The sequence below is a fragment of the Mandrillus leucophaeus genome, unplaced genomic scaffold, assembly GCF_000951045.1.
Source record: "Mandrillus leucophaeus isolate KB7577 unplaced genomic scaffold, Mleu.le_1.0 Scaffold237, whole genome shotgun sequence".
Taxonomy (NCBI): Eukaryota; Metazoa; Chordata; class Mammalia; order Primates; family Cercopithecidae; genus Mandrillus; species Mandrillus leucophaeus.
The window spans coordinates 1,599,222-1,614,582 of record NW_012102443.1 but is presented as its reverse complement, the minus strand read 5'-3'; the positions used below and the strand labels follow the sequence as shown (position 1 = coordinate 1,614,582).

The 15,361-nt window shown below is 60.5% G+C and overlaps 1 protein-coding gene across 1 annotated transcript in view; it reads left to right on the top strand.

The window, feature by feature from the left end:
- The window catches only part of ULK1 (unc-51 like autophagy activating kinase 1), a 77,785-nt gene extending 65,037 nt beyond the window's left edge, over positions 1-12,748 (top strand). Inside the window, exons 14-32 of the mRNA XM_011982235.1 lie at positions 79-161; positions 390-440; positions 838-926; positions 2,072-2,216; positions 3,344-3,404; positions 4,135-4,224; positions 4,753-4,878; positions 5,415-5,563; positions 5,667-5,753; positions 6,192-6,460; positions 6,701-6,894; positions 7,256-7,365; positions 7,443-7,586; positions 8,503-8,687; positions 8,890-9,062; positions 9,155-9,273; positions 9,606-9,763; positions 10,728-10,863; positions 10,936-12,748. Coding sequence (XP_011837625.1) covers positions 79-161; positions 390-440; positions 838-926; positions 2,072-2,216; positions 3,344-3,404; positions 4,135-4,224; positions 4,753-4,878; positions 5,415-5,563; positions 5,667-5,753; positions 6,192-6,460; positions 6,701-6,894; positions 7,256-7,365; positions 7,443-7,586; positions 8,503-8,687; positions 8,890-9,062; positions 9,155-9,273; positions 9,606-9,763; positions 10,728-10,863; positions 10,936-10,991 — 2,425 coding nt within the window. The 3' untranslated portion in view covers positions 10,992-12,748. The remainder of the gene's footprint in view (positions 1-78; positions 162-389; positions 441-837; positions 927-2,071; positions 2,217-3,343; positions 3,405-4,134; positions 4,225-4,752; positions 4,879-5,414; positions 5,564-5,666; positions 5,754-6,191; positions 6,461-6,700; positions 6,895-7,255; positions 7,366-7,442; positions 7,587-8,502; positions 8,688-8,889; positions 9,063-9,154; positions 9,274-9,605; positions 9,764-10,727; positions 10,864-10,935) is intronic.
- Positions 12,749-15,361: the final 2,613 nt, after the last annotated feature.

Here is a 15,361-nt window from a genome sequence, read left to right as displayed (position 1 = left end):
AAGCGCCCTCCTGCCTTCCCTTCCCCCGCGGGCGCCGGCCCCGCAGGCCCCGCTCACAGCAGCCTCTTCTCACCCCAGCATCCCCCGGGAGACCTCGGCCCCGCTGCGGCAGCTGCTCCTGGCTCTGCTCCAGCGCAACCACAAGGACCGCATGGACTTCGGTGAGCACCCACCGGGGGTGCAGCCGGAGCCCCCCACCCTCCCTCCTTGCATTTGCTGATGTGAGCAGAGCGCTTCGCACCCAGCCCCACGTGCACACTGCCCTTTCCACAAGCCAAGCGCAGGCAGGGGCTCCACCTCTGCCCGGGCAGGTGCCCATCTTGCCACGGGAGCTCAGGCCCTGGGGAGGCGGGGGCCTCCTGAGGCCTCACTCCTCCTTCCTCCTGCAGATGAGTTTTTCCATCACCCTTTCCTCGATGCCAGCCCCTCCGTCAGGAAGTGTGAGTTTCTGTGGGTCCTGGGGCTCCGGATGGGCCCTACACCCCATCCTCCTGGGGTCTGGTTAGGCACTGAGTGTGGGGTAGAGGGAGCAGGTCTTGAGCTGCGGCAGCTCCCAGGGAGGGTAGAACACTCGGCCCCTCACTCTGCTGCAGCGGAGACCCCAAGGCCAGGGTGCGCGTGATGATGCAGCAGGCTTGGGATGGGGATGGGGTGTTGGAGGGGCTGGTGCTGCCCTGTGACTGTCATGGGGTGGTCCAGGAGGGAGCCTCCCTCCCTGCTGGTCAGGTTGTAGCGGGAAGTGGAGGGGATACGGTTGAGCTTGTCCAGTTCGTGGGTTGGCTCTAGGGTGAGGAGACAGGAGGATGGTCCAGACTGACCTATGCATGTTTCCCTCAGCCCCACCGGTGCCTGTGCCCTCGTACCCAAGTTCGGGGTCCGGCAGCAGCTCCAGCAGCAGCTCCACCTCCCACCTGGCCTCCCCGCCGGTGAGTTGCCGCCCCAGGGGCCTGACAGCTTCTCCCCGCACTCAGCAGTCAGGGGCTCCAGCCCTGGGCCCCCGCGGGGACGTGCTGTGACTTCTGTTGTCTGTGTGAGTCACGAAAGACATGGATGAGTTCGTCCTGTAGATGGTGAAGCCCCACAAACAGGCGACGGCCCCTGCCAGCACCCACAGCCCTCAGGTCCCAGAGGCCAACAGGGCGGCTGTTTGGTCTGGTCCTGTCTTTGGTTTTGTGCTGACGCAGACAGAAGTAGCGTGTGGCCTTGGCCCACTGGCACCTGCACCCCTGGCCTCCTTTGTGGTGTCTTCCACTGGACTCAGCATGGGTAGGGTTGCAGGGTGATGGCCCCACATGATGGTGGCACTCCTTGTGTGACATGGGAGGGGTCTGCAGAGCACCTGAGTCGGCCATGAACCCCCATGCCTCTGTCCATCTGACCTGGAACCTGGCTCTTGGGCATGGTGTGGTGGCTGGTGGTAGAGTTTTGTGTGTGGGCTCTCCTGGCCTGGCCTCCTGCTCTGTGACCAGGGACCGGTCCTCTGACCTTGGTTGTCTGCCTGTATCATGGCCAGAAGCTCAGATGTGGTGAGGGGAGTGTGGCAGCACCGGGCTGTAGGGAGGTGTGGCCCTCTGCACAGCTGCCCTGGGGCACTTGGGGCTTTAGCCACCACCGCATGGATGGTGTGCGCTGGGCCTTAGCATGGTACTGGCCTCAGAGCAGGGTCCACTGGGGGTGGCAGCCTCTTCACTGGACACGACCCCCATGGCATCTCGCTCTCTTGGCTATGCAAACAGAAAAGTGAGGTGCAGAGGGCAGGTGGTGAACAACTCCCCAAAACAGGGCCTCCCAGAGCTTCTGGGAACTGAGGGCTTCAACCCACCCAGGCTGCATGGTGGGAGTGGCTCATCGGGGGGCCTGTGTCTGCGAGGTCAAGGCCGGCCTTTGAGTGGAGTCCTCTGGAAGTACAGAGGAGAGCAGAGCACGGGAAGAAACATGCCCCCAGCCCTTCTCAGCCCCAGCGCCCCTGATCTTTATTGGGGCTCTGGGCCGTCCCAGAGGAGGGGGGATTTGCTCTCCTGAGTGTCTGTGTCCCTGAGACCTGCTCACCAGCCCCTCCATTGACTCTCAGTCCCTGGGCGAGATGCAGCAGCTACAGAAGACCCTGACCTCGCCGGCTGACACCGCTGGCTTCCTGCACAGCTCCCGGGACTCTGGCGGCAGCAAGGACTCCTGTGACACAGACGACTTCGTCATGGTCCCCGCGCAGTTTCCAGGTCAGGGAGAACGCGGGGCTCGGAGGTGACGCCTCGGGTGCAGCCGGGACAGTGTACTGCACGTACTGGATGCACTGGGTGTGGCCCGTCTCCACCTACGGGCAGTCAGGGTAGGCCCCTGGGAGCCACCAGCATCAGCTCCGCTTGGCTGGGGAGGCCGCGTCTCTTAAAACCACTCTGGGAATCAGAGCCGGGTCCTCCTAGTAGTCAGTAGGAGGTTGGAGGCTGTAGGCCTGGTCCCCCCAGACAGTGCTGCTCTTCCAGATGGGTGGGGGACGCTCACCTCCTGCTCCTCCCACACTGCTGCTGTGTACCCCTACCTTGTTTCTCAGCAGCTCTTATTGCCCCCACACCCTGCAGGTGGGTGTTTATTCCTTGGCTTTTGGGGAACCCCTGCTCCATAGTGGCCAGGGGCTGCCCACATGTTTGTTGAAAGAAGGTGCTAAACTTTTGGAGCAGGCCTGGGGTCTGTGGCTCCTCTGAAGGCCCTGCACTCTGTCCCTGGCTGTCCCAAAGCTCCTGGAGGTCTGGGTTGGCACTGGTCCCTGTGTCTGCCAGGGACACAATGACTCATGCAGAGCCCTCCGCATCTCCCGTCAGCATGGCTCCTGCGGGGGTGGGGAGGCCTGAGCCAAGCCCCAGACAGACCCAGGGAGGGCCTTAGTCCTTTGCCAGCTGTCAGGGCAACAGGAAGACAGACACCAGGGGCTGGGCAGAGCCTCCTTGGGGGCGGGAACCTGGGTATTCCTGGACGGGGTTGGGCCCAGACTTAGGGCTGTGGATGCCTGACCTCCCCCGCCCATCCTGGAGTTGGCTGAAGGCTGTGGGGCAGGGCCCCAGGGGGTCTCTGGGGCTGAGGACACTGGAGATAGGAAGCACACAATCCAAGTGGGGATAAGGGGGGCAGGCAGTGCTCTGGTCTCCCGGAACTGGCCTGGGGCTGGCAGGGAGGAGGCAGTCTGGACCGTACCGCCCAGGCTCTGCACCCTGCAAGGCCGCTGTACAAGCTGAGGCCCCTCCAAGGTGGAGTGTGTGTGGGGATCCAGCAGAGAGCCTCAGTGGGGTGGGGTGGCGTGGCCCTGGGCAGGCAGCAAGGACTCCAGGCCCAGCTTTGTCTCCCCCTGCAGGTGACCTGGTGGCTGAGGCGCCCAGTGCCAAACCCCCGCCAGACAGCCTGATGTGCAGTGGGTGAGCCCCCATCCCTTACCTCTGTAATTTAGGGGAGAGGAACTGTGGCCTTGGAAGTGGCCCGTGTTATCCCTGCCTGGAGTCATCAGCCCATTAGGGAGTGCTGAGACTGCCACGTCCACTGCAGAGAGGGGCTGGTGGGGTACAGGGCTGCCTGAGCTCTGTGCCGCGTGTGACTTGAAAATGCCCTTGACCGCCGGGCGCAGTGGCTCATGCCTGTAACCCCAGCACTTTGGGAGGGTGCCTGTAGTCCCAACTACTCAGGAGGCTGAGGCAGGAGAATGGTGTGAACCCGGGAGGCAGAGCTTGCAGTGAGCCGATATGGTGCCACTGCACTCCAGCCTGGGCAACAAAGCGAGACTCCATCTCAAAAAAAAAAAAAAAAGAAAATGTTGTTGTCCCGCGGCGGCTCACACCTGTAATCCCAGCACTTTGGGAGGCCGAGGCGGGTGGATCATGAGGTCAGGAGATCGAGACCATCCTGGCCAACATGGTAAAACCCAGTCTCCAAAAAGAAAAAAAAAAAAAGTGCAAAAAATTAGCTGGGCTTGGTGGCACATGCCTGTAGTCCCAGCTACTCTGGAGGCTGAGGCAGGACAATAGCTTGAACCCGGGAGGCAGAGGTTACATTGAGCTGAGATTGTGCCAGTGCACTCCAGCCTGGGCAACAGAGCAAGACTCTGTCTCGAAAAAAAAAAAAAATGCCCTTGGCCTCCCTTCTGCCCCACAGGAGCTCACTGGTGGTCTCTGCGGGCCTGGAGAGCCACGGCCGGACCCCATCTCCATCCCCACCCTGCAGCAGCTCCCCTAGTCCCTCAGGGTAAGCAGGGCCCAGGCTGGGTGGATGGGGCTATGAACAGTCCCCCAGCTGGAGGCTGGGCTTCCTGTGTGTCGCAGCCAGACCCGGCCTGCTGTGTCTAGAGGGCCCTGCCTTCTCCCAGGCCTCGCAGGACTGCAGGGTCTGCTGGGTCGTCCTGTAGAAGGGACTATAGTGGGAGGGGTATTGACAGGAGTAGGTGAATGAGGAAACCAACTAGGGATGCCAGGGCCAGCACAGTCCTGTTGTAAGCCCTGAGCCTGTGGGGCCAGGAATGGCCAGGGCCCCAGCCAGGGTGGCCTCCCACTGGCTGGGTGCAGACTGGGAGTCCAGGTGGGGTGCAGGTGCCACAGTGCTGGTGTGTGTAGAGGCACGGAAGCTGGCTCTTTTCAGACCTGGCATGGGGCCCAGGGTGGCCTCTGTCGTAGCTAGGAAGTCTGGGCCTAGGCTTTCTTCTGGTGCCCCAGCTCCATGACCGCAGCCTCTTGTGACCCCAGTGTCTGTCATGATGTTGACCTCTCTCCGCCACAGCCGGGCTGGCCCGTTCTCCAGCAGCAGGTGCGGCGCCTCCGTCCCCATCCCAGTCCCCACGCAGGTGCAGAACTACCAGCGCATCGAGCGAAACCTGCAGTCACCCACCCAGTTCCAAACACCTCGGTGAGTGCAGAGCTCCCAAGTAGCCAGGCATGGCCAGGGGTATGTGTAGCAGGAGCCCTTCCATGGCTTCCATAGAGGGACAGGGTCGTCATCCATGTGCAGTTGTCTAGACTGTGGACTGTGTAACTCAGCACCACTATTCACTTTGTTGATGTCTTGGGTTTCTAGAGTTACTTTGACAGTTTTCTGATCAGTAAAATCTCTTGTGTTTATAAAATCAATATTGACTTTGGCCAGTTTTAATAGACAGAAGTAAATGTTGGGAGGAAAGGGTACCTTTCTTTGAACTCACAGAAGGCTGTGTGGGCCAGTGGGTGTCTGTCAGGGCACGGAGACTTTAGGGTGAGGATGCCTTGGGTTGGTGCCCTGGGCAGGAATGCTAAGGGGCCAGCTGCTCACACACACCCACTGTGTGGCCAGTTACCTGGACAGAGTGCAGCAGAGAGTGAGCCATCTGTCAGCACTGTAGCCACTTGGCATGGCATGGGGTCCTGGGCTGCTGAGGCCTCCCCTCCTAACACTTGCCTTGTCTCCAGGTCCTCTGCCGTCCGCAGGTCAGGCAGCACCAGCCCCCTGGGCTTTGCAAGGGCCAGCCCTTCGCCTCCTGCCCACGCTGAGCATGGAGGCGTCCTGGCCAGGAAGATGTCTCTGGGTGGGGGCCGGCCCTACACGCCATCCCCTCAAGGTGCGCCTGCAGCCTGGGGCCTGGGAAGGGGCGTCTCTAGGCGGTGGGCGAGGAGGCTGTCTCTGTCCCAGCTTGACCCTAGCAGATCTCTCTTTTCTCCAAGTTGGAACCATCCCTGAGCGGCCAGGCTGGAGTGGGACACCCTCCCCACAGGGAGCGGAGATGCGGGGTGGCAGGTCCCCTCGTCCAGGTAGGTACAGTCCGGAGGTGGGAGGGGGTGCGAGGCTGACTTCCCTCACTCATGTTGTCATCCTGGTCTAAAACCCTTGCTTTTAACAAGTGAAAAGGAGTGGGAGGGAAGCTCATGGAACAGAAGCCAACTGCCTCTCCAGCTCCTGGCTGTGTGAGCTGGGGCAGGTTTCTCATCTCCTCTGTGCCGGTCTTCTGCGCTGGCTGGGGGTCAGGTTTAACAGTGGCTTTAACAGCTTTAATCTGGGAGGCAGAGCTTGCAGTGAGCCGAAATCGCACCACTGCACTCCAGTGTGAGCGACAGGGCGAGACTCTGTCTCAAAAAAAAAAAAAGTGGAGCCTTACCGTTTACCCCAAGGGGCCTCCGTGTGGCAGCAGGGGGGCCTAGGGCTAGGCCACTGGACCGGAAGGTCGTGACGAGGCCTGTCCTCCTCTCTAGGCTCCTCTGTGCCCGAGCACTCTACCCGCACTTCCGGGCTCGGCTGCCGCCTGCACAGTGCCCCCAACCTGTCTGACCTGCACGTCGTCCGCCCCAAGCTGCCCAAACCCCCCACGGACCCCCTGGGAGCCGTGTTCAGCCCCCCACAGGCCAGCCCTCCCCAGCCGTCCCACGGGCTGCAGTCCTGCCGGAACCTGCGGGGCTCACCCAAGCTGCCCGACTTCCTGCAGCGAAACCCCCTGCCCCCCATTCTGGGCTCCCCCACCAAGGTAATGGGCGCTGCCATGTGTCGAGGGGCACAGAGCCCTGGGGAAGACGGGTGGGAGTGGCCAGGCCTGAACAAAGACTGAGGAAGGCAGCTTTGTACCTTCTGACCCCCGCCTGGGCTCATGCTCAGTCCACTCCCACACACCTTGCCAGTTCCTGCCAACTTGGCCACCTCCCACAGGCACTGGGCCCCAGGGCTGCAGACCTGCGGGGCAGTCTTCACCCCATCTCTGTCCTCCTAGGCTGTGCCCTCCTTCGACTTCCCAAAGACCCCCAGCTCCCAGAACCTGCTGGCCCTCCTAGCCCGGCAGGGCATGGTGATGGCGCCCCCTCGAAACCGGACACTGCCCGACCTCTCGGAGGTGGGACCCTTCCATGGTCAGCCATTGGGCCCTGGCCTGCGGCCAGGCGAGGACCCCAAGGGTCCCTTTGGCCGGTGAGTTGGAGGGAACAGGCCTTGGATGGGCTGCTGAGGGGGCTGCCCCTTTCCCCTGCATTGTTCTGCTATGTACTTCTTGGGGGTAGAACAGGAAAAGCCTAGCCTTGCCCTTCTGTGGGTGCCCAGTGTGGCTGGGTGCCAGAGCCTGGCCCACCCATGGCTGGTCCTAGACTCCCAGCAGGTCCCCGTCCTGAGCCTCACCATGCCCACCTGTAAGCTGGGCTGACAGGAGTGCCTGCCTTTCGAGGTGGGCCAGGGGACCGTGCATTACATGTGTCTGGCCTGCAGAGGGGCCCCTCAAGGTCCAGTTAGGGTGGAGTGGGCCGGGCCCCCAGCACAGCCCTGCACCCTCCCGCAGGTCTTTCAGCACCAGCCGCCTCACTGACCTGCTCCTTAAGGCAGCGTTTGGGACGCAAGCCCCGGAGCCGGGCAGCACGGAGAGCCTGCAGGAGAAGCCCATGGAGATCGGTGGGTGGGGCTCAGAGGCTGTGGGATGGGGGCGGCGGGCAGCCAGGATGCTCCTGAGCCCTTCCTTGCTCTCCCAGCACCCTCAGCTGGCTGTGGAGGGAGCCTGCACCCAGGAGCCCGCGCTGGGGGCGCCAGCAGCCCCTCCCCGGTAGTCTTCACCGTGGGCTCTCCCCCGAGTGGGAGCACGCCGCCCCAGGGCCCCCGCACCAGGATGTTCTCAGGTGAGGGCTGGCTAGGCTGAGGCCCTGTCCCTTTTGGGGTGGTGGCAGCGCCCTAGAGGAGGGGGGCATCCTTTGACTCGGGTCGCTGGACTGCGGCCCCCCAGAGCCTGGGGGTGCCTGAGGAAGCAGCTCAGGCCCCTGAGAAACCCACGCTCTGTCTCCCAGTCTACAAAATGGACGTGGTTCTGGTACCTGCCCCGCAGGCGGCCCCTGCCACTCAACCTGTGAGTGATAGGTACTTGTTCCCATTTATCCCCAAAACATGAGCTGAGCAGGGACGGTGTCTGGATTGTGGCCTCCTTGCCCAGCTGCCGTGGGCTGTGCTGTGTTGGTCAGGAGTCGCAGACAGGCGTGCCCCTCGGTTCCCCAGCCAGTGGCGTGTGGGGATGCTCTGGGCCTGGGGCCTGGCTGGGTCCCCACTGTGGGTTCTGCCTGGGGAGGGGTGGGCTTGTGGGCATCTGGTCCTGGCCAGGGGCTGCCATCGCTGGGGTCACCTGCCAGCCCCGTAGTGAGGGTGGCCTGCCTTGCCCTTTGAGGTCCTTTTGGCCCTCGGGCCCACCCGTGTTGCACAGTAGCACCCCAGGCCACCCACCTACCCCATCCCAGACAGTGGCAGCTGCCCTTCTCCCAGGCAGATCTGGGCTGGGGGTCGGGATACCCAGAGGGTCCCTTGATGGGCACCGCAGCCCTTGGCCTGAGGTGGGGAGCTGGGGACCTGGGGGTTGTGGTGAGTGGCAAGAGGTTGAGTAGGGGCTCTAGGGACCTGCTCTGCTTCTCCTGTTAAGAGTTTTGGGAGGTAACAGGGTGTAAACTAAGGCAGAGGCACATTGGGCCCTGGAGGTGTGGGAGCCTGTGGGGGATGGGGGCCACGGTGTCTGCTTGTCCTGGCATGCCCCTCACCGCCCTTTCCCTGCAGTGGGCTCCACTGGCTCCGCTGGCTCTTCTGCCCGCCACCTGGTGCCTGGGGCCTGCAGCGAGGCCCCAGCCCCCGAGCTCCCTGCTCCAGGACACAGCTGCAGCTTTGCCGACCCCATTGCTGCCAACCTGGAGGGGGCTGTGACCTTCGAGGCCCCCGACCTCCCTGAGGAGACCCTCATGGAGGTGAGGGCTGGAGTGAGCGAAGGTTTCCATTCTGGCTGGAGCGGGTGTGGGGTGTCAGGTGGGGCACATCCCAGCTGCCCGGGCTACAGCAAGGGAGGGGACCCTGCCCTGCCTCCCCAAGGCGTCATCAGTGAGTCTCAAGGGAGACAAGCCTCTTCCCAGCCTGGGCAGCATGTGCTACCCTGACGACCGCTTCCTGCAGCAAGAGCACACCGAGATCCTGCGTGGCCTGCGCTTCACGCTGCTGTTCGTGCAGCACGTCTTGGAGATCGCAGCCCTGAAGGGCAGTGCCAGCGAGGCGGCCGGGGGCCCTGAGTACCAGCTGCAGGAGAGTGTGGTGGCCGACCAGATCAGCCTGCTGAGCCGAGAATGGGGGTGGGTGCTGCCAGGGCTGGGGTGGGGTGGGGCGGGTGGTGGCCTGGGGGCCAGGACCAACTTGCCTCCTTTGATCTGCCTGCCACCCCCAGCTTTGCGGAGCAGCTGGTCCTGTACCTGAAGGTGGCCGAGCTACTGTCCTCCGGCCTGCAAACTGCCATCGACCAGATCCGGGCCGGCAAGCTCTGCCTGTCGTCCACCGTGAAGCAGGGTGAGGACTGTGACCGCTCAACCCACATGCTGGGTTGGGGAGGAAGCCCGCCTTGCAACTGTCCGGGTGACAGGGAGGCTGCCTGAGCAGGCCCCTGTGCAAAGGTGCAAAGGCCTTGGGGCCTGGCCCAGTGTGCAGGGCACAGTGGCCATGGGGTCGGATGGCACCCGGGACAAGGTGCTGAGCCTGGCCGCACACTGAAGGCCACAGAGAGCCAGGGCTGTGGCAGGGAGGGAGGGACGTGCTCGCTCAGTGCGCAGGGCAGTTCATGACCACTCCAGCCCTGCCCCGTGTCTGCGGCACCCTGAGCTGACCACCCTTGTCCTCTGCAGTGGTGCGCAGGCTGAATGAGCTGTACAAGGCCAGCGTGGTGTCCTGCCAAGGCCTGAGCCTGCGGTTGCAGCGCTTCTTCCTGGACAAGCAGCGGCTCCTGGACCGCATCCACAGCATCACTGCCGAGAGGCTGATCTTCAGCCATGCTGTGCAGATGGTACGGGATACACAGACACCGGTGGGGCAGGGGCCAGGAACTTCCAGGCCAGCTGTCTGCACTGGGAGGGGACCTTGATGCCCACAGCTTGGTGAAACTTTGGGGGGTGTCACTTCTGGAGGTCTCGAAATGATAGCATGATGCCCCCAGCCTCCTGCAGGCGCTTACAGCTTGGCTGGGTGCATCCTTGATTGCATGGGTGCCATGGCCCATGTGCATCCTGCCATGCCTCTTCCTGAGACTCAGTTTCCCCAATTGTAAAATGAGAGACTTGGTCTTCAGGCCTCGTAGTCAGGTGTCAGCCTCCAGAAGCAGCACCTGGTCCCAGACAACCTGCCTAGAAGTGTGGTGCACTCAGCTGGTACCGCGGGCACAGGCTCCCTGCTTGGGCTCTGAAGAGCTTCCTCTGCCTCTGAGGTGGGGTCCCCCCTTTTTTTTCTTTTCTTTTTTTTTAAGAGAGGGTCTTGCACTGTTGCCCAGGCTGAAGCGTAGTGCAGCCGCTAACTCCTGGGCTCAAGTGATCATCGTGCCTCGGCCTCCCAAAATGCTGGGATTACAGGCAAAAACTCAGGAGTGCCTGAGTCTTCTTTTTTAAGAAAATGTATGCATGCAGTAAAAATGCAGTCTGAACAAACATGGGAAAAGTCAGCCTCCCTCCTGCCCCTGCTTCCCACCCAGGCAGGCCAGGCAGCAGCAGTAATGACACTGACTGACTGGCGGGCACTCTATTGTCCTGGGGTGGGGCTGACAGTGCTGGCCAGGGTCCTCTGGTTCCAGGCAGCGTCTCCTCTTGGCCCTGTGACCATCCCCTCTGCACCGCAGGCTGCGCCAGCACTCACCCCCCCATGTCACTGCCCTGAGGGCCTGTCTGCCACCCCTGGGCCGCTGCCATGGGTGCAGGGCAGCCCTCGCTGGGAGGGAGTGGGGTGAGCTGGCCTTGTCCAGCCTCTGCCCTCGCCCCCAGGTGCAGTCGGCCGCCCTGGACGAGATGTTCCAGCACCGTGAGGGATGCGTCCCGCGCTACCACAAGGCCCTGCTGCTCCTGGAAGGGCTGCAGCACATGCTCTCAGACCAGGCCGACATCGAGAACGTCGCCAAGTGTGAGTGCCAGGCTGGGCTGGGGGCTGAGGGCTCTGGGCGTCTCCCTCACGCTCCCCCCTCTCCCTCCACAGGCAAGCTGTGCATTGAGCGGAGACTCTCGGCGCTGCTGACTGGCATCTGTGCCTGACCTTTTTTGGTCTGGCTGGGCCCTGGTCCTGCCGAGCCCTGCAGGGTGGGCTCTGTGCTGGCTGGACTCCTCGGGACAAGCCCATGGCACTGATCGCTGGTGCTGAGCCCTGCCCTGGGCCCCACGGACAGTCAGCCTGCCGGCCTCCCTGCGGGTCACGGGGCAGAACCAGCACACCTGGAGCCACACAGCTTGGGGGTGTCTCCCATCTTGTACAGGTGGGGATCACAGAACTTCTGCCCCTCTGGCTACCTGGCACAGCAGGCGTGGGTGCCACCACCCTCTAGCCCCGGGGCAGCGCTGAAGGACAGGCAAGGGCCTGAGACCGCTGCCGACTCAAAGCCAAAGCGAGCTCCTGCTTCGGGCAGGTCAGCAGTCACTGTGCCCAGGAAGAGCCTGCGGCCTCGGCGTCCCCCAGTCTCCAGGAGCCTCTCCCTCCGAGATACCCACCCAGCTTTGTCAATCACCCAAGCACTTTATGCAGATAGAGACAGAATCTGGACCTCACTAGGGACTGCTGGGCGGTGATTCCTGGCAGTGGCCTGGTGTTTGTACATACACATAAGCGGACACATGCCAGGGCCCCCAAGCCTGAGCACCGGACCACGGAGCTGCCCAGGTCTGGACCTCAAGGGGAGAACTGGTTCCGGGGTGAGTGGGGCCCTGCACCAGAGGCAGAGGCAGTTCTTTGTTCAAGCGTTCCTCTAGGGACCGGCAGCAGAGGCACTGTGTTCTCTAAGCCCTGGATACGTCTTGTAATCTTTCACACTTTATTCCTAAAATGTGTCTTATTTTTATGCAGCTAATTTTTTCTTTAAAGGAGAAAACTTGTAGGTGTTTAAGAATTGGTTTTGGGAGGGCGAGGACTGGGCCAGGTTAGAGGCAGATGGCGCAGGGGCGTATGGCAGGCAGGTGAGGCTGCTCTGTGCACACCTGGGTCAGTGGCTGCAGCAGGACAGGTGTGTGCCCAGCACCCTCCCCACCTGGGCCTGGGGGCAGATGAGGGGAATACTTCATGCAAGGAAAAAAGTAACATATGCAAAAGCTCCCCGTCCAGCGTTGACAGCCAGCTGTGGTGTCAGCCCCTCGGCAGGGTAGGCCTGATGACAGCCCTGTCCCTCCCTGCCTCGGCCTTGCTCAGGGCCACTGAAGGTGTCCGCAGAGAGGCCTGCCTTCCGGATTCCAGGCGGGCATGTGCTGCAAACCCTGCCTGGGCCTCCCTTGGTCTGCCCAGCCTGGATCAGTAGATACTTGAACGAGTCCCCAGTCTGCGGGAGGCAGCGGTGGGGCCATGGACCCACGCGGGGGGTTCCAGGGTCACACACCACATAACAGACAAAAATACACACATGTGTGTTTTTCTTTGCAATACTTGAAATATTGCCACTGTGCTTGGACTTAGAAGAAGAAAATCCCCGTGATTTCTTCCTCATCACCTTGATGGCTTTATTCTCACCTTGTGGGGCATGTTAGTATTTATTGCTTCATGGCCGACTGGAATCTTGAGTCCTGGGAAGCTGGCACTACGGGGATCTTGCCTGGCGTCCTGGTCCTCTTGCTTCCGTCGCGGCCGCGTGTGCGTGTGTCCAAGCAGGTCCTGGGCGCCTCAACTGCCGCCCCTGGTTGAATGTTCTCTTGATAGTGCTGGACCCTTTGTCTATTTTAAAGCAAATTTTGTGTGATTTCCTGCCCTTTGCGTTATATTGTGTAATATCAATTTAAGGAAATAAACCTTTGGAATTGTTGGGCTGGTGTCACCTCTTGTCTTCGTTGGCTTGTCACTGTTCTCAGGGTTTTGTCATTTTCTTTCTCAGCCAAGGTGCAGGAGCCCCAGGGCCCCCTCCATTGGTGCCCACAATGGCCAGACACAGCTGTAGGAGCAGAGCCCCAGGGCAGAAGCTGGATATGTGAGGGACAGTGCAGACTCCTGTGCTGTAGGAAGCCTCTCCCGCCAAGCTGGAGGTCCTGCACAGGGTGAACAGACTCCAGAGGGCAGGGCACCCACGTTGGGATAGCTTTGGGCACCTGCTTTGACTCCTCTGGGGGATACACCTAGGAGGGGCCACGTGGAGCTCTGTGTGAATTTCCAAGAAGCCTCAGACTATTCACTGCAGCCGCTGAGCAGCTGGGCCTCCAAGGCCTCGCCTTGTGGTTTTGATTTGCATTTCCCCAAGGGGTCCTGACGTTGAGCATCACAGGTACTTGGCGGCCATTTGTGTGTCTTTGGAGGAACATCTAAATCCTTTGCCCTTTTTTTTTTTTAATTTGAGACAAGTAACTCTTGCCCAGGCTGGAGTGCAGTGGCACAATCTTGGCTCACTACAACCTCCGCCTCCCAGGTTCAAGAGATTCTCCTGCCTCAGCCTCCCAAGTAGCTGGGACTACAGGCATGCACCACTGTGCCCGGCTGATTTTTTTATTTTTAGTAGAGACGAGGTTTCACATGTTGGCCAGGCTGGTCTCGAACTCCTGTAGGGTTTGCATTTTTTAAACTGTATATTGTATATTGTTTTTATTAGATAAAAATAACTTGCTAAAAACTACTAACCGCAATAAGAAGTGAAAGTTCATTGAGAGGTTGGTGTTCTCGAGGAAGGGGAAGGCGGAGACCTTGATTTCTGAGTCCCAAGACGGGCTGCTTCCAAACAGCCTCCTCAAACAGGAGCAGCTGCACTCAGCATCGGGTGAGGTGTGGTGCGGCAGCTGCCAGGCTGTGGGCGCTGTGGTCCTCCTGGTACGTCTGTAACGTAAAGAAATGCCCAGACAGTCACTACAAACATGAAATTTAATATTTTTTAGAGCAGTTTTATAGTTTTAGGAAAATTGAGTAGGACGTACAGAGACATCTGCCCTCTCTCCCGTCAGTAACAGGTCAGGTTCATGCAGTGCCTTTGTCTCTGCTGTTGAACCCAATATTCATATTTTAGATTTTCAAAAATCATGGACACTTCTAATACAACAGGTTCTGTGTTACCACTCAAAGTCTGCAGTTCACATCATGGGGTCACTTGATATACACTGGGTGTTGCAAAGGTGTCATGCCACACATCACCCTAAGGTCCTCTGGGCTCCACCTGTTCCCCTCTACCAGCCTAGCTCCACTGGCCACTGATCTTCCTGTCCTCATAGTTGTTTTTGTTTCAGAATGTCCCGTAGTTGGGAACATACACTATGCCCAGGGCCTGGGAGCGCATTTCCATTTTTTTTTTTTTTTTTTTTTTTTTTGAGGCAGTCTCGCTCTGTTGTCCAGGCTGGAGTGCAGTGGCAGGAACTCAGCTCACTGCAACCTCCACCTCCCAAGGTTCAAGCGACTCTTGTGCCCCAGTCTCCTGAGTAGCTGGGATTATAGGCCTGAGCCACTGCACCCAGCCTGGCTAAGTTTTGTATTTTTAGACAGGGGTTTTGCCACGCTGGCCAGGCTGGTCTCAAACTCCTGGCCTCAAGTGATCCATCCTCCCAGCCTCCCAAAGTGTTAGGATTACAGGCATGAGCCACCGTGCCTGGCCTCATTTCTTTTTAGAGATGCATAGTATTCCATTGTCTGGAGGTACCACAGTTTTTCCATTCACCTGCCGACATATCAGTTGTTTCCACATTTGGGCAGTGGTAAATAAAGCTGCTGTAAAGGTCCATGTGCCAGAGCCAGGTGGTGAGGGTGGGCCCAGGGGAAGCCGTGGCAGTGCAGGAGGGACCGCATCCTTGCACACTCCAAGCCAGCGGGACCAGGCCTTGGTGCCCGCACTCTCACAGAACTGTGGCCCCCTGGGTGCCTGTCCATACCCCCTGCCTCAGTCCTGGAGCCTGGGCTGGTGGAGGGGTACCCTCCTGGGAGGTCATTTAGTATGGGTGAGCTGCCCTCCCACCTGGCCAATTGCATCACCCTCCTGCCTCCCCTTACTGCCTCGGCCACCAGCTCCTCACAAGCCACACGCAGCCCATTGAGTACCCCTTGGGAAGGGGTGTCAGATTGGATCCCTGGGGCTCCCATCTCACAGCCAATGCCACGGGGCCCCACACAACCTGGCCCCGGGCCCCTTGGTCCTCTTTTCCTATCAGTCCCTCATCACGCAGCCCTGTGGTTTCTCTACCTGCATACTCCAGGTGGGCACAGTGCTAAGTCCTCACCTGTAGGAGGAGGTGCAGCTCCTGGAGGGCAGGAGTGGGGCTGCTGCAGATGGCTGGCTCCTGCCTCCCCACCCTTGCACTGCCAGGAGCATGCTCTCCCTGGCCCATGGCCCATTCCCCAAATTCAAGCTTGTGGTTGGCTGAATTGTGGCCCCAGATATGGGATTAAGGATTTTGAGATTATGCCAGAGGGCGGGTCCAGAATCATATGAGTTTCTCTAAGGGAAAGCAGGAGGACAGGAGGG